This window comes from Pelodiscus sinensis, chromosome 7 (assembly GCF_049634645.1).
Source record: "Pelodiscus sinensis isolate JC-2024 chromosome 7, ASM4963464v1, whole genome shotgun sequence".
NCBI lineage: Eukaryota > Metazoa > Chordata > Testudines > Trionychidae > Pelodiscus > Pelodiscus sinensis.
This window is the reverse complement of record NC_134717.1, coordinates 8,129,364-8,155,715: the sequence shown is the minus strand read 5'-3', so window position 1 is coordinate 8,155,715 and position 26,352 is coordinate 8,129,364. Positions and strand designations below refer to the sequence as shown.

The following is a 26,352-nucleotide window of genomic DNA, read 5'->3' as shown; positions in this document are numbered from 1 at the left end:
GGTAAAATTCTATTTAATTAGTTAACTGATTAAGCATTATGTTTAACTGGTTAACCCAATAACAGGGACAGCCAGACTAGGCTTGCTGTGGATGGGGGGCTGCTCTGGCTGGGCTGGAACACCTCTGCTTTTGGTGCACCTGGCCAGGCCCATGGCAGTAGCAGCTGCTCTGGTTGGGCGGTGGGCTCCTCCAGCCACTGCCAGTTAACCCTTCACATCCTAATAAGTACCAGACAGAAACTTGGGTGTTCTAATCCCTACACAATAGAATCCCAAAACATATTTTGGGTAGATTCTGCAAGTTTACAGCTTAATTCTCACTACTTGATCCCAAGTGGCTGATCCAGGCTCTCAGCTAATGCAATGAAATTGAGTATTAAATCAATGCTGAAGTGACAGCCTGAATTTGTATTAAAAAATCCTCAGGCTGGGCTTCAGGATGAAAAGTGGTGACATTAACAAACAAGAGACAAACCAGATGAACATGAAGTCAGAGAACAGCTTTTATTGACCAACATAACATAGAAACTTTTTTCTTCCCAATGATTTTTTTAAAACAATCTTTAACAGCTAACTGCAACACTTTTACAAACTAAAAGATTCTCTGGAATTCTAACAACTGCTTGTAATTTTGCTAGTTTATATTCAACAAGCGGTATCTGTGTCCTTTGGAAACAATCCTTATTCTAGACAAAATTATATTTAAAGATGAAAAACTATGACATTACACAAAGTAGTAAAAAAAGTTATATAAAATTAAAATGCATTCCTTTAGGAAAGGGGTATAGACTCTGTGTGATGTGTGAATCTGGATGTTGACATAAGGAAAAAAAAAGCCTCAGGGTGTTTGGGTTTAAGATTCTCATATGCAAACTAGATTAACATTAATTTTTCCCTTTTCTTAAGATGCAAACATTTTACTATATGAGCTAGTTACCTGGGATCTTAAAAAATACAGAACTATTAAGGAACAAGGTACTCAGAATCTAAAAGATGCCTGCACTTTATCAGGTGTTCCTTAGTATGTATGTGCTAGAAAGTCTGGATAGTCAGAAAAGCAATTATGTAGAGTGCTCAAAATAAATGATTCACTTTAAAATTCAACACTGTTTACTCACAATAATAAACGATGCCAACAAGCAAAAGCAGACAATTGAGAAACAGCCGGCTGTCTTTCTGCTAACAAAAATCGTGTCATTAAAAAAAAAATTACACAAATGCCTGGGCACAATATGCCAGAGTTATATGGAAAAAACTGACTCCCAGTGATATCGTCCTTTATCACGTAGTGATGGTCTACATGAGCTACTTAGCCTAATTTTGCAGTTCTATGTTTGATATCCTATAGACAGTAAGTAAAATGAGGACAAACTGCTATACAAGTCTCTGCTGTTCAAGTTATTAAAGTGGATGGAAATTAAAAAAAAAAAAATCAATGAAGATTGGTGTGTTGGTTTTTTTTGTTTTTGTTTTTTAAAGGAACTAAACTGTGTCTCTCACAATACATCATCATACTGGCATTAACCTGCGTCCCACACACACATCTTTGAGAAGGCGTGGGCACAGAAAGCTGAAGCATGTCACTGCCAAAACAACACAGTGGAGGAGCAGGAGTAACTCCCTGGAACAAAGTGGAAATTCAGCTGAAGGAAGTTCTTAACTGCGATTGCCCTGGTACACAGCACAGTGATGTGAGTTTATGACAGAGTAACTTCACTGGAAACAGAAAGCCTGCTGGCCTTGCCTAGACATGATTTTACAAAATGTTTTGCATTCTAACACCCGTACTACACATTTGGTAAGAAAATAGAGAGCACTTCTCAGCTTGTGGTTCTTCTAAACTACTGTAGGAGGGCACTGCTTACACGCCTCCCTCATTGGCGACCATCTGAGGTAATCCATGATGCTGCTAGAGCAGCAGCTTCTATTTCTCTCCACCAGTACCACTTGTCTCCTTATTGAGTCCTCGGATTGACAAGTCATAAACCACTTCCTCAATTTTCTTGACATCGTACTTCAGGCCATCGTAGCGCTTCCTCAAGGAGTCATTTTTCAGATTGAGCAGACGGAAGCCAGAATCCAGCTCGTTAATGAAGGTGGAGATGCGGAGAGGACGAGAATAGTCACCTGCTGTGACACTGTTCACTGCCAGCCTAGACTGCAGGGGAAACAAGTCAGATGGTATGGAAGAAAGGTTGCCTACACATGCAACTGTCAAGTCAGGTCTTTCGAGATCTTTCTGAAGTCAGGTCGCCTTCCTCAATCTGTTTCTACAGCCAAATATGCTTTTCTTGTCAGTTTATTGTATGAAGAAGCATCAACGTAAGCTAATCAGACTAGTTATATTCATCATACATAATAGTTGTGTGTGTAACAAGAGTCCTTGCTTTCAATCAAGGCACTGATCTGAATCTGGTTAGGATTAAGTTGAAGTAGGCACTTAGTTCTTTCCTTCCTGAGATTCACTCCTACTTGCTACTTTAGCATTTCATAATGACTGGAAAGGTTAGCTAGCTAAGAGTTCAACACCAGGGCATTATGCGCTAAACTTCTACCTTCCTCAAGTGCAGGGTCCTGAAGACAAGTTACTGGCGATTCATTTCTCAGTTTCAGACCAGCTACCAATGTGTGTAAATATCCTTTACTTACCAACTCACTAGCAAGAGTCAGAATCCCAGAGAGGTAGTCTTCAATGTCCAGGTGAAAACCTTTTTCTCGATCAGCCTCAACTAAAGTGAAAAACAGAGTTGCAACCTGAATCAATATCATATCTGAACATGAGCAGCAAGTTAGAAATGCCTTTATTTAAAGTCTGCTACAGAAGATATTTCAAACATATGAAACATTATAGATGGCATTACAGAAGTCAGTTGTTTCCCTGCATATAACATAAGTTACTGCTGCTTTTCAGCCTTTTGATTTGGCTCCCAAGTTGGTTTAACATCTGGTATGTTCTCTACCTGAGATCAGATCTACACTGTGGGAGGAAAATCGGCTGAAGGTATAAAACACCAGCTACATAAATAACAATGTACCTTAAGCTGAGCTTGGTGCTGCCTCCACAGTGGGAGGTCGACAAAAGAAACACTCCCATTGACTTCCCTTACTCCTTGTAACAGCGAAGAATACCGGCACTGATGGGGGCTCTCTCAATATTTGATTTAGCAAGTCTTTACTAAGTTTAAATACTTAATAACTTTATCCAGTTTAATTAAGATTAACTTACTTCCAAGTATTTCTGTAACAGCTTCTCGAGTCACTAATGTTTCTGTCTCCAAGTAGACAACAAATGCTGCCAGAAACACCAAGCGCTGTAGCACAAACCTCCAGTGTTCATGAAATCTATATTGAACCACAATCAGGTGAAAAAATGCATTAAACACATTTGTACAACTTGTCCTAGTAAGGACTGAAAATGAAGACTGAAAGTATAAACATTTTGTCTACATTATGCTGTGTGTGCTGCACTGCACCTCGATTGAACACACAGCCAAGACTGACAGAATTGAAGTTTCACAGCTTCCCTCCCAAAGAAATTACTTTGATACAAACAATGACATCCTTGACAATGAAAAGAATTTCCCCACAAATATGGGTTTATTGTGTCCATGTGAGTTTGTGGTCTTGGCAGCCTGAACAATTCAAAGATGCTTGGTGCAGGATGATCACTAGTAATGTAAGAAATATAAGATACTTGCCAGTAGATTCATCTCCTCTCCAGTCTTCTCTCACGGCTACCTTCAAGTGAGCTGGCAATGGATTTAACTAACAAAGACTCCTGCTCTCTGAAGTATTTTTTAGAAATCCCCGACAGGCAGGGTAAGCAAGCAGGAGCCAAAAAGGACTGCCTCGTTTTGGAATAATTCCCATTATAAGTCGCATATTTCATGAGAAATTTTGGGCTTAGTTTTCAGAAATGAAACAGTACCAACAGCTAATTAAAGCAAATGGAGCTGAGTGTCCTCAATATCACTGAAAATCAGGCCCTTAGTTAACTACTCAAAAAGGGCCAAATTATTTTTGTTAGGAAGCCTTTCAAAAAATTACTCCAGTAAGGAAAGCGTTTTTTGAAAGCTGAACAATTTTACCAATAAGTTTGCTCACATAGCCATTTATGATTCACAAAAAAAGTATCAACTAAAGAAGTAAAATCCCATTTAAAATGTTAACTGATTAAACTATATATTTAGCTGGTTAAGCAGCTTGCCATGTCATGCCAAAGGTGGAGGGCTGCTCTGGCTGGACCAGGTGCCAGTTAACTGGTTATCCCTTTACATCCCTAATATCAACCAATGCTATCTCTAATTTTTAGGGTAAAAAAGATGTTGGACCCTATACACCCTCACAGTCCCCTTTTAAGTTAAAGTGTGTAATATCCTTTTATGACTATCAAACCCTTGTTATCTGTATAGTAATTTACAATTTTACAGACCTGTAGTACTGTTCAGCTGGAAACTTGGTCTTCAGAGATGCTAGCTGTGTTCTGACTGCACCAAAATGTTCTCTGGCCTTCTGGCACTTCTTTGGTACTGAAAAAGAAAAAGAAAGTGACATATTTAGTAAGTGTTGAGACTAATTCTAGCAAAATAATCCTGTAAGCGTACGTAACACTGCTTAAATCAGCATGTCTGTTTACACATCAGGGCAACAAATACGCTAAGTAACTTGCAAGAAGTCACACCAGGAGTCAGTGGCAGAACACAGAAGAGAACACAGGAGGGCTAATTCTTAGACCTGAACTCCAACCACTACTCCAGTTCCAAGCAACATGAAAATAGACACTCCATAATTATTTAGGAATCACTGGTCATCGTTTATGTCTCAATCACGTCAGAGCACCAGATCATCAGTAACATGCAAATCAGTTCACTGTATTAAACGATGAGAGGTATACTTTTCTTTCTGTACCAAATCCAATAATTCACTACTAGATAACCTAATACAATGGGGTTGGAGCTGTGTTATCCAGTAGCCCATTCTGTTGTACATACATTTGAATGAATTATAAAACACTGCTACCAATAAGACTGAGAATGTGGATTTAAGTCCCCATTTAGAAAACTAAGGTTTCAGGCTCATTACCACTGCCACCCTCAGTTTGCAGATATGAATTACACCTTAACAGAAACCCATATGTAACAGTTTTATTTCACCTTTTCTTATTCATACAGAATTATACATACAAATTGCAATTTGTAGATAGAAAAAGAGCTCTTCAGAAGAGTTTGGGTTTTTTTACATGCCGAAAAACAGCAATAGCGATGACAGATCATGCAGGTATAAGGTAGGGAGAGAGGTGTAACAATCTCCCCTTTAAGGGAAATGGACTTTACATAATGAGCATAAGAGTTTGTATTGAAGTTTACATGACTGTGCAATCTGAAGAAAATGTGTAGTACTCACAGGGTACGTCTAGACTACATGCCTCTGGCGACAGAGGCATGTAGATTAGACTACCCGGCATAAGAAAATGAAGCGGCGATTTAAATAATCAACGCTTCATTTAAATTTACATGGCTGCCGCGCTGAGCCGATCAGCTGTTTGTCGGCTCAGCGCGGTAGTCTGGACGCTCCGCGGTCGACATCAAAGGCATTTGTTGACCTCCCAAGTATGCCTCATCCCAGATGATCGGCTCAGCGCGGCAGCCATGTAAATTTAAATGAAGCGGCGATTATTTAAATCGCCGCTTCATTTTCCTATGCCGGGTGGTCTAATCTACATGCCTCTGTCGCCAGAGGCATGTAGTTTAGATGTACCCACAGAGAAGGAAAAGAACTAACAATAAAGGAAGAAGAGAAAAAGGGTGATTGACAAAGCATGCAATAATGAAAAGCATGTAAAGAAGATACACAGGATCAACTATAAACTTCTGTATCAATGAGGATGCTGGCTTAGATTTTCAAATCCATCTTAGGGCCAGAACCACACAACTCCAATTCAAGTTAATGGTTAAAATTCTTTCTTCACCTTTGAAAACTTCAATCTACATGTTTTCAGATTGTTCAAATCCAAGCATTTTCTATGCCACCCTTTCTATGGCTCCCAAAGTTCAAAGGTGCAGTACTCTATGTGCATGCTTGCTGAATTCTGGTGGGTTTTAAATCACAACAGAAACCTGAAAATGGTGGAGTTACTCCTCACAGCACCTGTGCAAGGCAGGAATGTATTATGCTCATTTTCCAATGAAAAACTAGGCACCGACTGCTTCAAAGCCGCACACAAGCTATGTGGCAGAGTTGAGAGGTGAATCCAGTTCCCCAAAGTCCCAGTCCAATGCCTGAACCACAATCTCATCCTGGTATGAATAGTTATGGCATGTGCAGGACCGGCACTTAGAGTGCAAGGGAAGTTCTTTGGCCATAGCAGTCCTAAGCACATGCAGTACTGTGTCTGCCAGAGCCCAGAGGCATCAGGACCTTTTACACCAGATCTATAAATTCTGATCAGAAACAAAAGGAGGGAGAACAACATTTCTAGGTGGATGAGATCCCATGCTGTTTGTGACAAGTAATACACTATAAGGAGCCTTTGAGGGACAGCCTTTAGGTTGATATCCACCACAGCAGACCCCCACAGCTATGATCAGTGCACAAGTCAGTTTCCCTTAAACAACTGTTGTCATTCAGACACGAGTGATGGGAGGCCTATAGGGGCAGTTCTAGGGTCCAAAAGTAGGTGAGTCACAGAGTTGCCTCTTATTTACTCTGGCAACTCCTGAGGTTTGGGGAGGGAACATCCAACAAAGTTTCCAATTTTATATATGCCATTAGCCAAACAAAAATTAAGTTACAAGAAAATGGTTAATATCATATCAATTAGACTGATTAAATCAGACAAATTAAACCAATACTTCCCCCCTGGACTGAAGTGGTTCCCCACCCTCTGCCCTCACATGGACAGAGGCTGCTCCCTTGATCACCAATTAACCTTAACCAGTGAGGCATATCAATTAAACATTCACATCCCTATTATCAACCTCAGTGCTCATCAACATATTTAGGTTTCAGCCAAATAACTGATACAAGAAGAGTTAAATCACTGCCAGGTTAAAGCTAATGTTGAGACTACAGCTCTCATGACAATTAATTACAAGGTAATTAAGGTAATATGCAGAAATTACTGGTTGTTAGGTTATAGCCAATTTTTTTCTCACCCTCCCAAAAAAGGGGTTACAAAGAAGCATTCCAATACAATTTAAGATAATGCAGCTCATTACATGTAATGTTCAAACAGCATCTTGGGGAAAGATATGATCTTTTATGATTCATAGGTTATAAACCCAGAATGGATCATTGTGATCATGTAGTCTGGCCTCCTGTATAAGATAGGCTACAGGACTTTCCTGAATTAATTCCTATTCAAACTAGAGCAGGTCTTTTGGAAAAGACATCCAACCTTGATTTAATAATTTATGGTGATTGAGAATTCAACATAATCTTTGTCAAGCTATCCTCATTGTTAAAGCTTTGCAACTTATTTCTAGCTTGAGTTAGTTTACCTTCAATGTTCAGATTCTGGATCTTGTTAAAAGTTTGACTACCAGATTGAAGAGTTCTCTATCAACACATTTTTGTTCTCCAGATAAACACTAAGGTTAAGTCTGCACTACAAGGTTTTTGCACAAAAACCAGCAGACAGTCCATACCTCAAGAGCATTTATGTGCAAAAAAACCCCCAAAAAACCCAGTAAATCGATAGGACAGAGGGGTTTTGCCGGTAGAGTTATTCCTCTCCTCATGAAGAATAACTCCTTTTTGCGCTACAGCTCTCACGCAAAAAGGCACTCCGCATGGGATTCTTGCGCAAAACGAGTCTATCAGAAAAAGCACAAGTGCTCTGATGGCCATTCTGTTAATGGCCATCAGAGCTTTCTTGCGCAGAGCGTCCGCACTGCATGGATGCTCTCTTGTGCAAACGCACATCGCTTTTGTGATGTGACACACTTTTGCGCAAGAAGTTTTTGCGGAAGATCTCTGCTGCAAAAAGCTTCTTGTGCAAAAACCCTGCAGTGTAGACAAATCCTCAGAGTAAAGTGTCATAGGTATATTTCCATATACAGGCAGTCCCCGGGTTACGTACAAGATAGGGACTGTAGGTTTGTTCTTAAGTTGAATCTGTATGTAAGTCGGAACTGGCATCCAGATTCAGCCGCTGCTGAAACTGATCAGTTTCAACAGCGGCTGAATCTGGACGCCAGTTCTGACTTACATACAGATTCAACTTAAGAACCCCAGGCATCCCCAAGTCAGCTGCTGCTGAAACTGATCAGCGGCTGATTCCAGGAAGCCCGGGGCAGAACAGCTGGGGTGCTGCCCGGTTGGTCCAGTAGCGCCCAGAGCAGCGCTACGGGACCAACTGGCAGCGCCCCAGCTGCTGTACCACAGGTGTCCGGAGCAAAGCCATGGAGCACGGGGGCAGTGGGACAGCCCAGACGCGCCGTGGCTGTCCTGCTGCCCTCGGGCTCCGTGGCTTTGCTCCCTGTCCCCCCGGTCTACAGACCGGGGGGGGGGGGGGCAAAGCAGAGCCAAGCCGCGGAGCACGCTGCCAGCTGACACGCGTCTGGGCTGCCAGCTGACCGCGTGCTCCGCGGCTTGGCTCTGCTTTGCCCCCCCCCCCTCCCCCTGGTCTGCTGCCCACGTGTTCTGCTGCTTTGCTTCCTCTCCCTGGTCTGCTGGAGACCAGGGAGAGGAACGCCCTGTTCGTAACTGCGGATCCGACATAAGTCGGATCTGCGTAACTCGGGGACTGCCTGTATTTCAATCTCATAGAACTGTAAGGGATCTTGAGAGGTCAGAGTTGGGTCCCCTGCCCTCATAGCAGGACCAAGTCCCATCCCTGACAGATTTGCCCCAGATCCCTAAATGGTCCCCTCAAGGATTGAACTCCCAACCCTGGGTTTAGCAGGCCAATGCTCAAACCACTGAGCTATCCCTCCCCCACCACCTTCTTTGATAAACTAAATAGACTGAGCTCCTGTAGTCTTCCACTATAAGACAACATTTTCCAATCCTTAATCATTCTCACAGCTCTTCTTTCAACCCTCTCACATCTGTCAATATCCTTCTTGAACTGTGGCCATCAGAACTGGACACAGCATTCTAGTAGCAGAAGCCCCAGTGCTAAATATAGGATATAACATCTGTACTCCTAACAAGAGATTCCTGTTTATGCATCTAAGGAAAACATTAGCCCTTCAGCCACAGCATCAGATTGGAAGTTCACATTTAACTGATGATCTACCATAGCCACAAAGCCATCATTGCTTTCCAAGATAGAATCCCCCATCTATAGGTATGCCCTAGGCCCATGATCACCAACCAGTAGATCGCGGTCTACTGGTAGTTCTTGAGCCCTCTCTGAACTGCGCGCATGCACAGTACATTTACATTAGATTTCCTTATTTGAGAAGCAGCTACTCACCAAGCAACAGCACAGGTGAGTAGCTACGAGGAATGGTGGGAGCTGGGAGGGCTGAAATACCCCAGCCAGCTGACTGTGGCTTTCAGCTGAAAGAGACTGCCCCGCACTCCAGCTGATCGGCGGCTTCTTTTCTGCGCCTGCCCACGTGGAGCTTGGTGCACCCTGGCTGAGCGCCATGGCCAGCTGGCCGAGCAGCCACTTCTCTTCCCTCCAGCATGGCTGCCCTGTGCTCAGCCCAAGGAGGCTGCGTCTAGCTCCAGCTGTGCTGGAGCAAGCTTCCCAGGCTGAGTGCAGGATCACAGATGCCCATCTGATGGACTGTATACGACTAGCAATCTCAGACTACAACCCAGACTTCAAGACACTGGCAGATACTGTTCAGTCACAGGTGTCACACTGAGACTTTGTTATTGGAAGAAAAATATATAATTATCAATACCTGATTTTAGATTTACAAAATAGCAGAGAACAGAATGTATAATTGTAAATGCTTCATTTGACATTTAAATAGCATGAATTAAAAACAGACCATTTATTTCATAACTATAAACATGTGATTTTAATTTTATATATTGCATAATTTAAAAAAAACTGTTTAACAGAGTGTATCAGGGCTGGGGATAGCAAGTGATGGACAGGAGAATAGAGAGTGTGGGGCTTCAAGGAAGGGGCGGGGCGGTAGATCTTTACCTGTTCTGAGACTTAAAAAGTGAGTTTGGGTGTAAAAAGGTTGGAGACCACTACGCCTAGGCTCTTTGTTCTAGACCAGGGGTGGGCAATAATTTTAGATGGAGGGGGGCACTTCAGAAATTTCTGAAGTGGCTCTGGGCCACCCCAGAAGGAGTAGGGCCATGAAACTTCTGTGCTTCCCCGCCCATAGATCCTGATTGGCTTGGAGGAGCAGTGAAGTCTTTGCCCCCACCCTCCCAGAGAACCGCCAGCTGTTGACTAAGCACCATTCCCCCTGCCTCCAGGTCAGAGTCTGGGGGCAGGAGAAATGCATAAAGTCTTCTCCCGCCCTGCACGGGGCACATGGAGCTTAGAGGCTGCCTAGCTGGCAGCTGACTAAGCCCCACACACCTCTTGCAGGGTGGGGGCAGGGCAGAAGGAGCCTTTGCGCATTTCCCTGTCCTTAGGCCATAATTGGCCCAAAGGCAGGGCATACACGGGCCAGATCAACCCACTTGGCAGGCTGGATCCAGCCCGCAGAGGCCCTTTTGTCCGCCCCTGTTCTAGATGAATGCCCTGGCATCTGGCCATATTGAAATGCATAGTGTTTGCTTGTGCCCAGTTTATCAAACAATCCAGATCACACTATCAGTGACCTGTTTGCTGATTATTTACCACTCCCTCAATGTCTGGAGTGTCAAATTTAGTATTTTCGACAAGGTCATGAAAAAAAGTTAAATAGTGCAGTGCCAAAAAAACAACCCCTATGACTATTCAGTCCAACCAGTTCTGAAGCAGTAGCCACTATAGTAGCGAACCAGCACCACTCAACCGGCAAAACAGCCACATTGTTCAAGCCAACTAGCCACACTCAACCACCCAAATAGTCACATGTGGCTAGAGTGCTGGACAACACAGCCCTATGGGATCCCATTAGAAACACTATGGCTCAATCATGATTCCCCATTTGAGACCTATCGTTTAGCCACTTTTAATTCCATTTCACATATGCCATGTTGATTTTGTATCATTCCAGTCTATTAATCAAAATGTTATGCAAAATCAAGTTAACTATTTTACAGGAGTCTATGTATATTGCATCAATGCTATTACTTTTATCTATCAAACTTGTAATTACATCAAAAGAAATACCAAGTTTGATGGGTTGTTTTCCATAAACGTGGGGGCTACGTCTACACTGGCCCCTTCTTTGGAAGGGGCATGCTAATTTTCAACTTGGGAATAGGGAAATCCGCAGGGGATTTAAATAAACATGGCCGCCGCTTTTTTTCCAGCTTTTTCCAAGCCAGAAAAAAAGCGGTGGCCATGTTTATTTAAATCCCGCGGGAGATATTTAAATCCCCCACGGATTTCCCTATTCCCAAGTTCAAAATTAGCACGCCCCTTCCGAAGAAGGGGCCAGTGTAGACGTAGCCATGCTGATTGGCATTATTACACGTCTTTCTTTATTAACTGAGTTCCATATAGCTGTTCATTATTTTGCCCAGGAGTAATGTCAAGTGAACAGCCCTGTCATAATTGGTACAACTCCTAACCCACGAAACTTATGCATATGACAGCAAAGTTGTTTAACATAGAGCTGTCTTACATACTACAAGGAAGAGACACTGTTCTCTGCGAAGTTTGCAGATACATTCTGCGGGTGTGAGTCCCGCTGTCCCTACCTCTTCACGTGAGTTAAAAAGTGAAAGAATGCTGAGGTAATCCTTCCATCAATAAAGGCTGAAAACCAAAATGGATTATATTTATACAGCACAGCCGTTGCAATTCTTGTGCTTTATTCAACATCAGAAAGCCAGTAAAGGTTGAAAAGATTAGCCAATTGTTTTACTGTTCCTGGATTTAATATCAACAGACTTGCTGGATGGCTAGACACTACCTGCTTGCAAATGTCATATTAGAGATGTTAGGTATCAGTTAACTGAATAAGTAACTGCATTAATTCCTATTGGTTACTCAACTATTTTATAGGGGTGAGGCCAGCAGCCAGTGCGCTCAAACCCCACTCCAAGGTCCCCCCACTCACCTGATTCACACAGACACATTGCTGGTTATTCCCTTTGTTAGGGAGCAAGGGGAAAGTGCAGTTGCTGCATTCCTCACTCTCACTCTCCATCAGAAGCAGCAACACAGGGTGCCAGGCAGATGCCAGTCCACAAGGGGAACCAGTTTAAAACCAGCTCCCCACATAGATGGGCTACTTGTGCCCCACGTTGCTGCCTTTGATGGAGAGTGAAGAATGCAGAAAACTATGCACTTTCTCCTTGTTCCCTGACAAAGGGAACAGCCAGCAATGTTCCGGGTGGGGATCTTCAGTCCCCTACCCTCCTTTAAGGATGCTGGGGGAAAAAAGGAGTAGAGAGGTGGAATGCCCCCAGCCAGCCCATTTCACCTGCCTGGTGTGTTTCTTTTTTCTGTACAGTTTTATGAGACGCAATCCCATTTCGGGCACATTCCATTTTCCTGACACAATGGGGGAAAAAAAAAAAAAAAAAAGAACTTACCCTGGTTTAAGTTAGCTATTAACTGAATTTGGCGATCCTAGCTCTCACTGTGCAGGAGGAAAGTGATAGAAATGTAGCCGTGTTAGTCTGGGGTAGCTGAAGCAAAATGCAGGACAATGTAGCACTTTAAAGACTAACAAGATGGTTTATTAGCTGATGAGCTTTCGTGGGCCAGACCCACTTCCTCAGATCAAATAGTGGAAGAAAGTAGTCACAACCAGTTCTTGAATAAACAGACTGACACACAGACTCACTCTCTTATATAGTAGAGAAAAGACGTGAAAAGTCTTATGGAAAAAAATTCCTCAGGTTACAGTGGCCAGGTGGAGAGCATGGTCAAGGAGAGGGGATGTGCTTCACACAACCTTGTATGGGGGTCTGACAGCGTCCCTGCCCCTTTGCAGCCTTAGGGGGTGAGCACTTGGGGCGGATGCCGCCTTGCGGCTGTGACGACAGCGCCCGATCCGTTCACGCCCCCAGACACGAGCCACTTACTGTCCTGAAATCCAGCTCCCTGGTGCACCCCCTGCAGCAGCGTCAAGATCTCCCGCGCCGTCTGCTCCAGGGTCTGAACCACCTTCCTGATCTCCTGCAAGCCGACAACACGTCAGGACACGAGGGGGGGGAAGGGACTCCCCCCGCCCCCCCCTCCCGCGCGTGCCTCGGAGCCCCCCAAGCCCCACCGGCCCCGCCCCGCCCCCCGCGTGCCTCGGAGCCCCCCAAGCCCCACCGGCCCCGCCCCGCCCGCGCCGGGCCCTGACCTCTCGGATGTCCTGGTCGGCGGTGAGGACCCCCTGCAGGGTGATGAACATCTCACTGACCGACATGGTGCGCTGCCGGGCCGGGCACGCGGGGCGCCGCCGCCCAGGGGCTGGGCCGCTCGCGACGCCGCTTCCCAACCGCCGCTCGGGGACCTTCCAACGCTCTCGGCGCAAGCTCTATGGCCGCGCGCGCGCACGCTGAGGCGGCTCCGGGGCCCTTCCACCTGCCCGGCGCACGGTAGCCCCCACCTCGTGCCTGTTCCCGCGACATCACCTCGGAAACCTGCCGCACTCAGCGCTGCCGCTGCCGCTGCCACCCACCGCCGGGCTTCCCCATGCCGGGCCGGGACCCCTGCTTCGGAGCTGGGGCTTCCACGGTGCGAGCGCAAGGGTGCCCTACTCGCTGCCTGGGCCGCCGCGCAGGGGTCCTTCTACACTCCCGGCGCAGAGCTGCCTCATTCACTTCCTGGCGCGCACGCCGCGGGAAACAAACCTTGGCCGCAGGCCGCGGGGGGGAGGGGGGGGCGCGCTTGACTGTGCGCAGGCGCAGTCCCTACTCCAGGCGATGCCCGGGAAAGCGGGGCCAGAACGGCTGCTTGGGACGAGTAACCCCTCCCCCACACCTGCCTGTGGGCTGGCATCGCCCCCCCCCAGGGTCTGCCCCCCCCCCCCCGCAGAGGTCCCATCAGCTCCTGGGAGAGAGAGACACACACACACAGCCCGTGGGGTCTCTCCCCCCCATGCCACACACAGCTGCTCAGAGACTCTGTTTGGAGGGGCGTGTTTCTGAAATCCTCCCCCTCCCCCGTGTGAGGGTGGGGCAGACAGAAGCCACGGGGATGGCTGACAAGTCTAGTTTCAGTGGATTTCTCCTCACCTCCCACTGCTAGACTGGGGAGGGGCAGAAAGATCATAGGACCTTTCTTCTTTGCCCCCTACTCAGGGTTGGGAGGCCAGCAACTTCTGGGTACTCTCTCCAATGTGCGCAGAAGTCGGGGAGCAGCATAGGACCTACTCGTATATGCCACAACCCACATCATTTTTTTACAGAACAAATTATGATTTATGTTACTATAGTGCTGAAGAGTTCTAGGCATGGACTACCCACATGTACTAGGTGCGGTACAAACCACAGTTTATGCCGAAGGCCCTTAAGAACAAGCCAGGCAACTCATGGATGAGACAGAAGGTGGACTATAAGTAAATTGGATGAAACTGGTCAGCATGATTAGCACATCAGCATCTGACAGTTGTCCGTAGTTTTGTAGGCATCAGGCAAAGAAAAGTTTTATTGAAGAAATTTGGTTATGGGCCTCCTTCTGTCCCCATTTAAGTCTATATGGGTATGACCCAGATCTTAAGACATATTTTACTCCTGGGGGAATACTGCAGAGCTGCTGGCTGCCACTGCAGGTCCCTGGACTCTAGAGCCCAGCTCTCCACCTTTCATCCGGTGAGGAGGGAGGCTCTGCACTCTGGCTACCCAGCTTGATCCTCATCCACCCAGGGATGGTGTTACCCCAGACAGAGTTCTCAAAGCTCTTGGTAACTTTACTTTGTGTGAGTTGGTGTAAAAAAATATAAATCAGTGGAGACCCAGCCACCAGTCCAATAAAGGGCTGGCACAAACAGTATTATACAAACATGCTCTAAGTAAAAGCTATACTTCATTTAATCTCAAGCATTTTAGACATCTGCAACAAGTTAGCAAAATAGCCTCAGTAATTATTGAAATTTGGTGTGGTACAGTTGCAGCCATCCAACTAGTCCATCTTTAAGCTGTCCTTGAGGGCTCTAAACTGAGTCCATGAATTGATCCCAAAGAGACCAAACCTCTCCCTCTTTATTTCACTTTGTGAGTAAACAAATTACTATCAATTTAAAAACTTGTTAAGCAAGCAGTTTCAAAAGCTAAGCAAGAGGTTTCCTGAAATTACTAATTAGCCAGAGGTATTCCTGCAGGGTTTGCATGCCCTGAGATGCTGACAGTCACATCTCAGAAGGGAAATAGATAAGCTTCTTATTTGTCTCCTAAAATATAGACCCCATCATGTTCAACTGACACTTCATCAAGAAGAGACACAGAATCAGGCAAAGGTATGCTGAGCAAGATGTTTAGTCCTCCTGGCTTAAATCTTGCTAAGTCTGCACAGCCCTGCAAAACAAACAAACAAAAAAAAACCCAAGTTTGGTTGCTGTTAGCAACAAGTATGATATTATACTATTGGTAGCAGTCTCTGACCTTTTACTGGTCTTTCAAAATCTCCCCATACAATGGGATAGGCCTGGGGATAGAGGGCTTCATTGCATCCCTTAGCAGGACTGTAGAGCCGTGGGAATAAAGGCTCTGAAGGGAGGTTCACTAGAGCTGGGGGAGGAGAAGCAGGTACCTTGACCAGGAGAGGGAAGAACACAGCCACCTCCAGCCTCCCCCCAATTGGAAGTGGGTTGTCACCCAGAGTTTCACTCTCTGCTCTTGGAGGAAAGTTTGTTGCTGCCTCTAATGTGACATACTTGTTCGTAGGTATTTTGAACAAAATAATGTAAACTGGAGTATTATAGCATGTTATTGTGACCAAATCTGCACAATTTTAAAACGTGCCCAGGATTGTTCATTTGAGGGGGCAGCATTCTCCTGGGAGCAGGCACCAAACTGGCTTGAGGTGCTGGTCTCTGGGGGCTTCTCTTGTCCTGCTCTGGGGCCTCCTTTGCAGACACTAGTTCCCTGGCACCCTGGCTCTCCAGGGAACAGCCCTCCCAGGGGCTTGCCTGGCTCCTGCCCAGCTCCATTCATGCCCCGGGTCCCGCACTTCCTCTCGGACCGCACCGAAACCAGGCCCCCGGGGAGGGGGACCCGGCTGTCTGGCCTGTGGCGGGGGGGGGGGGGGGGAGCGGCAGTGGCAGCTGTCCCAGCAGGCAAGCTCTGTCCGCCAGAGGTCGCTGTGGCCCTACGTCTGGGCCTGGCCGCTGAGCGGGCGGAAGCTGGCTGGGGGGAGAAGACACTTCCCGTGGCAGGGACCCGGAAGCGGAAGTGACGGGACCGCGCTCCCGGCGTGGGGGTAGGGTGAGCGCGCGGCATGGCGGCAGCGGGGTCCTCGGCCGCGCTCCCGCTCCTCTCTCTGGACCCGCAGCAGCAGCGCGAGTTCCAGGACAAGGTGCTGCGCGTCCGCGCCGGCCGGGCCGCCAAGGTGAGAGCCCGGGTCCCGCCTGCGGGGGGGCGGGGCTGCCGGCCGCGGAGCGCCCCCAACACGCGCGGGCCCCGATGGGCTCGTGGTGGGACTGAGAGACTCGCGCCCCGGGGGGGGGCCGCTCCCAGCTCGGAGGAAGGGCTTGGCGCGCGCCAGGGGGTCTTGGAGAGGACTCCGACCGGGAGGGGAGGGGAGCGGGGGGTGCTGGGTCCGGGACAAGGCTGTGACACGGGGCAGGAGTGCGGGGCTTTGGATTGGCATCTGGGGAAGGGGGTCGGGTTGCAGCGTCTGCCATAGGGATATAAAAGGTTAACTGGTTACCAGGGAAACATTAGCCTTCCCAGCATGCTTCCCTGATAACTGTAGGGCCGGGCCTGCCTGGAGCAAGTCCTCCCCTTCCTGAGCACAGCAGGGCTCACTGAAGCAAGCCTCCCTGCCTGCAGGACCCCAGGACTCCATGGTTAACTGGTTAAACATATTGTTTAACCAGTTAACTTTTTCATGGGTGTAGGAATGGGTGTGCAGGGGGTTTGAGTTATAACCTGGGGCATGGGCGCGGAAAGGGGAGCATTGGGTTGGGGTGCCACATGCAGGCTCTGGCCAGGAAGTGCTTACCTAAGCACAGCAAGTCCCTCAGGCAGGCTCCCTGCCTTCTACTCCCTTATATGCCGCTCGAAGTTGCTGGTCATGGGGGGCCATGTGCTTCTCTGACAGCCATGGGGAGGGGGGATATTTAACATGCTGCCTGCACTGTGGACATGGCTTATGCACTTCCCATTGGGTGGTTTATAGCCAATAGGAGCTGTGAGATTGTGCTGTGGGCAGAAGCAGCATGCAAAGCCTGTTCCCCTTCACCACCCCTCTCCCAGCTCCTGGCACTCAGAAGCACATGCCCCCTGCGACCAGCTGCTTTGAGTGGCATGTAGAGGTGGGGCAGGCAGGGAGCCTTCCCGTGGCTCCTACTGGACTGCAGGCAGGTTCCAGTGGCTTGGTGGATCAGATGCAGCCCACAGGCTGTAATTTGTCCACCCTTGAACTAGAAGTTACTGTACTGATTCCAAATTGGTGGTCTTTTGGCTCTTTGTGTTTAAGGTGGTAAATGCGCGTGAATATTCCTGTTTTTTTAATGTTACCCATTCTTTTCATATTCACAGCATGAGAAGCTGACTCCTGGTGTAATTTATTTAGGGCACATCCCTAGGGGCCTTTTTGAGCCACAACTCCAGGAGTACTTCAGCCAGTTTGGAACAGTCACCAGACTTCGAATTTCAAGAAGTAAAAAGGTAAGAATCTTAACTGATTGGAATTGTCTGGCTTCCTAATTGCAGTTATTGCTGACTTTTGCCTCCTCCCCTATTCTCCTATTTACTTACTTTCCCAATTAGAAGTAACTATTGGCCAGAGGTTATTGGTATACTGGTGGTCTCAGTTTTATTTTTTTATTACACTTTCCCTAAACTTAGTTCACGGGCCTGTTATTCCACATTGAGATGTAGGAAATAGTGGTCAAACTGAACTATGTTTTCTCCTAAATTCTTTTTGTCTCTCTATTGGTATGGATAACACCACCGTCGTCATAATTTTTGAGTCTCTGACCCTTGGATTAATCATTGGGACACCCTCTCAGTCCTTAATCTCACTCCTCCCCACATTGCTAGGGTGTTACCAAGTTCTGCAACTTGCACAACATTTCTAAAATCCAATTATTTGCTATCTCAAAGGCTAAAACACTTTTCTGTGTCTCTTTCTCCAATACTGATTGCTGCAACCTTCTCTCTGGCCTTCTTTGCCTTCAGTCCATCCAAAACCTGGTCTTTAAAGATCAGCTGCAATTTATACCAGGGTAAGAGAGAGCCTGAAAGAGTCCTGCTCTTGTGTTCCAATCATCTATTCTGGAAATGATGATAGACTCTCAGAACACACACAATTGTTTGCTCTACAGGAATTCAGGATCCTCACCCCAATTCCAAATCCTAAAGCCATTAATTGGTTTCACAAACTTTACCATCTGAGAAGCAGACTTTTACTTGGATGTTTATAATAAATGTCTTGTTCTAGAGGCTGATAAAACTTTGGTCGTAGTCTTTAAAACCTTTCAGTTACTGGTTTGAATCCAGATCTGGTAGTTAAGATAACTGTTTTTTGAAGTCCATAATTGACTTATAAGTAACAAGTTATTAGTTTTGTCCATTTTGTAGTGTAGAAATATCACTTAGGGTGGAATCCCTGTTGACAGTATCAAAAGAGGGAAAAATAACTGGCCATTTTATGCTATGGCAAAAGGTGCTTATTCCAGAAAAGGATTGAGACAAATAGGTGCTGTGAGGAAATTTCCCCTACTTCTGTAGATAAACAGAGGCCCCACTCTACTACTCTTAATCTAGTCCCTTTCATCAGAACTAAACATACATAAATGAGAAATTTTATCAGAGTAGTCTAAATCCAGTGTAGAATTCTGAATGAATATAACAGGAGGGACAGTGCATTTTGTGTGTCACAGACTAAGTCTGCCCTAAGACATACATGTGTAATGCTTACCTAGTTTACTGTGAATTGTATATTATAATCTGAGAACAGAATATGACCCTTGCAGCCTGAAAAAACAATCTAGTGTAATTCTTAGACATTATGTGTAAACATAATCTAGATTTCTGATACCATTGTCATTCGCAGACTGGAAACAGCAAAGGCTATGGATTTGTAGAGTTTGAATCAGATGAAGTCGCTAAGATTGTAGCAGATACCATGAACAACTACCTATTCTGTGAAAGACTCCTAAAGTGTGAGTATATGGGACACTGGTGAGCTAGGGAAATATGGACATGTGAACGTATTGTTTCCTGGGAAGCCAGGGAAATTTTATTTATTTTTATTTTAAGTTGGCTCCCCCCAGCACTGGCTCCTGTTTTCCCTCTCCTCTTCCCTCCGCTGCCTCTGATACACAGGCATCAAGGGAGGGGGTGTTGCGGGTAGGTGACTACTCGCTTACATCCCTAGTCCACAAATGAGAAAAGGTTGAAGGTCACTGCCCTGTTCTGTTTTTCCTCTGGCACTGGCAACTATCAGAAAGCACAATACTGGGCTACATGGACCATTGGTCTGACCCAATATGGCCATTTTTATCTTCTTAACTGTTGATCTGGTGTGATATGCTTTGACAGGTGAATTTATGCCACCTGAAAAGGTCCATGAAAACCTCTTCAGAGGCAGTGAGAAGTCATTTAGGAAGCCATCACATCCAGCAGTCAAGAGATATAACAAGAAACGAACACCCCAAGAGAAGACGAGGATGACAGAGAGACTACTAAAGAATGAAAAACGGTTACGAAAAAGGCTGGCTGAGAAGGGAATAGATTACGACTTTCCTGGATTTGTAAGTGAACGCTATGGTGGTGGCTCGGTCACGTATTAAATTGAAAGTTTGTGTCTGAGATTGTGCTAAATAGGAGCTGGTGTTACATCCATTATACGTAACCGATCTAAGAATAGAACCTAAATCACAGTGAGGAGGTGAGAGCTCGTAGAAATAGAGGATTGTGTGTTCTGCCAGACTTGGACTATGTCTACACTACAGACCTTAAAGTGGCACTGCTGTATCACTACAAGTGTGCTGCGTAAGGTCACCCCTGTAGCCAGTCTTTACTGGAAGGACAAAGGGCTGTTTTTTCACAGCCTGACCGACAGAAGTTTTACTGACAGAAGTGGTAGTGTAAATGAAGCCTTGTTCTTGCTTTCTTGGAGAAATGTCTTTGAGATATACTTGTATAATAGGACAGTGACTGACCTGAAAAGTTATCTTTGATTTGTGTTGTTTGCTGTTTTCCACTACTTATCTATCCAAGATACCTGCCATAGGACCTGAGCACCTCACAGTTTTTAATGTTTGCGTGCCACTCCTCAAGTACAGAAGTGCTCTTTGTCCCTGTTCTATAGATCCGAAGTAAAGTCACACAGGAAACCAGTGGCAGAGCAGGGAAGCCAAGTATTCCAAGTACCAGGCTACTGCCTTAACCATTAGACCATCCTTGTACCTAGAATACTATGTTTACAAAGCAGTGGGATGAAATACTTAAATATTGTAGGGTCCAGTCACATTGTCAGTAAAGATGTAAACAAGTAGTCAACTCGTTGATAAGCTATCGGGTAGCACTATTGACTACTCGGTCATTCCTTCCCACCTCCCTGCTGCTCTGTCCTATTAAAGGGACAGGGAAGCTTGCGCAGGGAAGCTTGCTGACTCCCAGGTCTCAGCACAACCCTCCCCTCCTCCTGCTGCCGCTCTGCATTGTTAAAGGGACTGGAAGCCGGTGCAAGAGAACACTGACTGAATGCCTGGTCTCAGCACAGCTCTTCCCTCCCTCCCTCTCCCTGCTGCTGCTCTGCATTTTTAAAAGGACAGGAAGCCAGCGCGAGTGCTGGGACCAGGGATTCAACCAGTGTCCTCTCATGCCAGTTTCCAATCCCTTTAAAATGCAGAGTGGTGGGAGGAGGGGGTTCTGCTGAGACCCGGGACCAGAGCAGCAGCGGAAGGTTGTGCTGTGAGCCAGGAGTGAGCGCTGAAAATGCCCTTCCTTATCGACTAGTTGAGTAGTTGTTGGAAATTCCATCAACTACTCGATTAGCCAATTAACTGCTACTTAACATCACTAGTTGTCAGGAGATATACAAGATACCCTGAGGGTTCTCTTATTTCTGTGGCTGCGTGGTGGAGGTATACACCAAATAGCCTGTCATGCTACAGAAGTCAAATTTACTGCAACAATAAGGTTTGAATCAGTAAAGATTTTATAACTGAAGGGAAGAAGGCTGTAGACTGTTAGGAGAATCTCTACCTTTGCATCAGAAGGCAATTCTCTGTAATGAACTGCTTGATATATTTATTTTCATAGGCCGCACAGATGCCTCAAAAGAAAAAAAATGTTTCAGACTCAAACCTGAACGTGTCTGTGGACAGCCAGGTAAGATTCAGCTGATCTCAGTGGGTTTCTTGCAGTCTAAAGGCATTAGCATGTGTTCTTCAGACACTTGAATGGTTACTCTGGTTTCCCTGTGTTACTTTCTTGAGCCCCCTGGTGTGCAGGCACTGACTATGTAGCAATAAAAGTTGCAGTGTGAGTTCGAGTGCACACTTTAGAATGGAAGGCAGCATGCCTTGTTTGCAAAAGCAGAGATTTTCAGTGTTATCTATGCTAGAAAATTTTACCAGCCAAAGTTTTGCTATGTTACTGATAAGAATGATAAATGTCTGCTTGCGCATCATGTCCATCTATCATTAAAATGCATGTTGGACTGCAGGGAGGCATCCTAGTGTTCTCAGACCAGCTTCTGGCTTGATGTTTACACTCTATATTGTGGGGTGGTTGCTGTATACAGTGAGATACCTTCATTCCTCTAAAAGGACTGTGGGAAATTGAGCTTGAATTCCACAACTTCCTGTTCTGTCCCATTATCTACTGCTCTTTTACATGCTGTTTGCCACTTGTTTCTCCAAATATGGATGAAGCAAGGCACACAGCAGCTCAGGTCTCTTCTCTAACAGTTCATTGTTAGAGAAAGTTACATTATTTTAGAGGAAATTGCTGGCGGACTGTTCATACTTGTTAGGGATATGAGAGTGTAATCATTTAAATTAGCGTTTCCAAAACTCTGGGCCGCGGCCCGATACCGGGCAGCAGGAAAAAACTACTGGGCCTCAGCGTGGTTGCCGGGGTGTTCTGTGCTCCTGGAGTGCCCATGTGGTGCCGGGTCCCCCAATCCCTCAGCCAGCCTGGGCGGAGTCTGCAGACGGATGTTCCGGCTCCCGGCAGAGTCCTAGCTAGAGGGGGCGGGGAGAGGAGAAGGGGAGAGCTGGCCACTGGAAGCAGCACTGGACGGGGGAATCAGGGCAGGCCAAGGAGATTGGGGGGGCCGATGGAAGCAGGGCTGCTGGGGGGCACAAAGTGTGGGGTAGGGAGCTGGCTGGGGAAGATGGAGGGGCGGGGGAGATGCGGCCGCCGGAAGCAGGGCTGGATGCGGGCAGCGGGGCTAGCCAAGGGAGATTGGAAGGAGAAGTGGGGGAGAACTGGCTGTCCGGGGAGGGTTGGGGGAACTGGAGCTGTCCAGGGGCGGGGGGCGGCGGGACTGACCTGGCAGATATCGGGGAGCTGGCCTCTTCCCCCCTGCACAAAGCACGAGTTAGTCTAGCCCAGGGATTCTAGTGTTCCCCCACACACACTCCCCCTCGAGTAGTTGCGAACTGTCTGGCTGGTAGATACACTCATGCAGCCTGAGCACATTTACCAGCCAGGCAGTTCGAAACTACAAACTGATACATCTAGTAATAATAAAACTTAGCTAATGAGAAAATACGTGTTATATGTTTGGTATTTTCTCAGTTTGTTTTTTATGTGTTAATATTTTTGGGCTGCAAAAAACAGTATTGAAAAAAAGAAAGGGTTCCAACTAAAGTAAAAAGTTTGGAAAACCCTGGTCTAACCAGCTTTCTGACTGTCTTACAGTCCATTTATCCAATCCATATTCCTTAACTTGCTGGCAAGAATATTGTGGGTGACCATATCAAAAGCTTTGCTAAAGCTGGCACTGGGGGTTTTGGGAGGACCAGAAACAACTTATTTGAATATTCATCATTTGATTAATGAATATGCAAATGAACATTACCAGTCCTCCAAAAGTTTGCGGTTAGATTTACTGGTCCCTGTGTCAAAAAGTTTGGGAACCCCTGATTTAAATGGATAACTGATAAACATGACCTTATCAGCTACCCAAACGGTTCCACGCTGGCTCCCTGGGAGTGGGGTGGTAGGTCAGAACTGGTACGCGTGGGAGCCAGCTTAAAAGCCAGCTCCCTGGGAGTGGGGCCGGCAGCCAGGAGTGTGCTGGCTACAGATCCCGCTCCGAGGGAGCCAGCGTGAAAGTTTTTAGCAGTTACACAGTTACAATAATAACCATTTTTAACATCCCTAATACTTGTACAGCTATGTGTGTGTGTCCATGCTAACGCTGTGCCAACAGATCTGTGCCAACAGATGGTTTATTTCACTTGAGGAAATGGCAATAATTATGCAAGCAAACGTGGAGTGTTTCTCAGCAAGACTCAGAATTGTGTGAATGGAAGCGTGAGCCAACAGAAGGACTGTTTTGCCAGTAAAATTTCCTAGTGTAAATCAGGCCTGGCAGTCTGCTAATCAGGCATAAATAAGCTAAAAGATTTGGGAGCCTCCACTGGCCATGTAAAAGGAATAGTGGTGATCAGAAGGGTCAGATTTCCGTGCATGAGATTCCACATATTTTGAGTCCAAAGAACATTGAGGTTTCACCTAGAGATGTAAGCGATTAGTGCTTATCGGATAGTCAAGTACTGACTCCACTAGTCACTTTTCCCCCCTACCCCCACCTCTGTCAGAGAAAGGCAGCAAGGGAGGGAGTAGGAGCCGGTGCTGGGGGGAGCCAGCTTTAAAAGCTGGCTTCCCTCAGCACCGGCTCTGTGAGGGGGTAGAGGCACAGTATTTCAGTGAGGGGGTAGAGGGAGTAGAGGCACACTATTTCAGTTCCCACTTATGCTGGTTCCCACTGCGGCACTTCAGCCTTTTAAGGCTCTTGTACATTTCAAAAGCAGAAGTGCCGCAGGGAGCATGGGGCCAGTGGGAACAGCCTCTGCCCACAGCCAGACATGGCCATCCTGAACAGCGTCTGCTCTGGCAGCAGCACCTGTTTGCAGTGGACAGGACTGTCTGCTGTAAACAAAGGCTGCTGGTCTCGGCTCGAGTTGATCACTGCACCCAGTGGCTCTTACTGCATTTCAAATGCAGAGCCGCAACGTGGGTGGCTCCTGGAGCTGGCGCGAGCTAGGACTACTTAGTCCCAGTTCAAGCTAGTTCCTGGAGCTACCCCTGCTTCAGCTCTGCAGAGCGGTCCTATCGACTAATTGTATCGTCACCTTATCGTGGTGAGAGGGCTTGTGCGTTCCAATGAAACCAAGAGCGATACTGTAGGGAGTTTTTCACTCCCAGTGGGGTCACCCATGGCAGCAAGGTCAAGGGGGGGACCCAACGAAGAGTGATCCTAAAAGTCCTCAACAGCAGAACAGGCGGAGGATAGCAAGGGTAATGCTACAACCGCTGTGAAGGTGGATGAAGGCTGCAGCGGACAGGAGACTCCCAATCATCGTGGATTCTGTGCCATTGGACTCGGGCTTTCTGTCCATCAAGGATCATGTGGCTGCAGTGCAACAGTCTCCACCTTTCCCCCTCCTGTTAAAAGAAGTCACACACAGGCGTGTTCCTATGCGCACAAATAGGAAGGTGACAGGAAGATGTCTAGCTCACTACCAAGTCACTGTCATGACAAATTGTATCAGGCTAATCGTCGATAACCACCATACTTTCACCTACTGCTTTGACCTGTCAGAATGAGAGTTTTAAATGCTGCACCTCTCACTTCTCCATTTGAATGTACACCTGAAAAGATCCAGCTGTGTAGGTGAGGGGTTGAATGCAAGTGTCACAGTGGGTAACAGCAGTGTGTGGTAATTATGGATAATTGGGTTGGAGTTGGCTTGTCTCCTGAAAAAAGCAGAGGCAGATATTTGAAGGACTTGTAAAATAAATCTGAATGCACATAGAAATGGATTGTTTTAAAAATATTGTCATTGTTAATTTCTACTCGACTGGATTTACAAGGGAGTAATATCTCTGGTATTAAAATCTCTTTACATTTGTCGTGATACCTTCCGTTTATTTGTATTTTTGCTTAGTTAACCTGTTGAATCAAGGAATAATTATTTTAATGCATAAAAACTAGAGAAACTTGTGACATTTGTTCAAGGGAATAAAAATCTAATTTGTATTTCCCCTACACCATTGCTAAAAAACACATCTATTTGAATATGCAAAAATTTACTCATCTATTTAGAATCATTTGTAAACTGGAAAGCTTTCTTACTCGAAATCTTTTTGGCAGATGGGCTTGATGTCACATAGGACATGGTTGTTAGGGAACCTGTCTGGCTAATAGTAACTGCCTTATTTTGTTTTTCTAGGCCCCCACCCCAGCATGTACACCCACAACACTTGAGCGTCGGAAATCACAAACAGCAGAAAGTGATGAAGAAGAAATAACCATCAAACTGCCTCCAGCAAGTGTAAAGAGCACTGCTCCAAAGACCAAGAAGACAGTGAAGCTACAGAAAAAACTTAAACCAAAGAAACCGAAATAAACACATTTTAAGCCTCTGTAGTCAAGTTTTTCTTAATTCCAAAGGATGTTTCCAGTGGATTTTACTGACTCGTGTTCATTCTTGGTTTGAGTAGAACAGTGGTTCTTAGCCTATCCCATATGAGAGAGCTCGTCCATCTAGTCCAGAGCCATTCCCATAGCAGCAAGGGAGAACAAGCGTCAGCGCCCCATGTGAGAGCCCTTGCTATAGAAGGTTCTGAGAACTCTCTCTAATCCATGTCTGTGGATCAGTGTAGAGAAAATGCACATTTGTGTTCTAACATGCCCTCTATCATTTTGAATTAGCTCTGTGACATACTTCTATTCTCTCATTGGAATGGCTATTCCCGTTGCAAGGAACTCAAGGGATATCCTTGCAAGCCCACTGATGGTGGAATACTTAGCAATCCCAATTAGTGTGGGGATATTGATTTTTTTGTGAACATTTTAGAAATACCTTGTGACTTTCAATAGCAGTGTGTCTACCAATGGGATGAATGCTTCTTTTACAGTGAATGGTGTAGTCATCTAATTCACGAAGAGACTAATTTAGATGGTGTTTCAGGCTGCTATAC

At 46.1% G+C, this 26,352-nt stretch overlaps 2 protein-coding genes across 2 annotated transcripts; one reads left to right on the top strand and one right to left on the bottom strand.

Annotated features, from left to right (window-relative positions):
* Positions 1 to 485: 485 nt before the first annotated feature.
* TSN (translin) lies at positions 486 to 13,820 on the bottom strand. Its single transcript, XM_075933101.1, has 6 exons — positions 13,377 to 13,820; positions 13,111 to 13,204; positions 4,433 to 4,529; positions 3,227 to 3,342; positions 2,650 to 2,729; positions 486 to 2,158 (listed from the first exon to the last, which is right to left on the bottom strand). Exons 1-6 carry the CDS (start codon positions 13,440 to 13,442, stop codon positions 1,925 to 1,927), a joined length of 687 nt encoding a protein of 228 aa, XP_075789216.1. The 5' UTR covers positions 13,443 to 13,820; the 3' UTR covers positions 486 to 1,924.
* A 2,581-nt stretch (positions 13,821 to 16,401) lies between these two features.
* On the top strand, positions 16,402 to 25,798 carry NIFK (nucleolar protein interacting with the FHA domain of MKI67). Its single transcript, XM_075933100.1, has 6 exons — positions 16,402 to 16,564; positions 17,719 to 17,847; positions 19,238 to 19,346; positions 19,726 to 19,937; positions 21,454 to 21,522; positions 25,602 to 25,798. The coding sequence occupies exons 1-6, from the start codon at positions 16,454 to 16,456 to the stop codon at positions 25,776 to 25,778; spliced, it is 807 nt and encodes a 268-aa protein (XP_075789215.1). The 5' UTR covers positions 16,402 to 16,453; the 3' UTR covers positions 25,779 to 25,798.
* Positions 25,799 to 26,352: the final 554 nt, after the last annotated feature.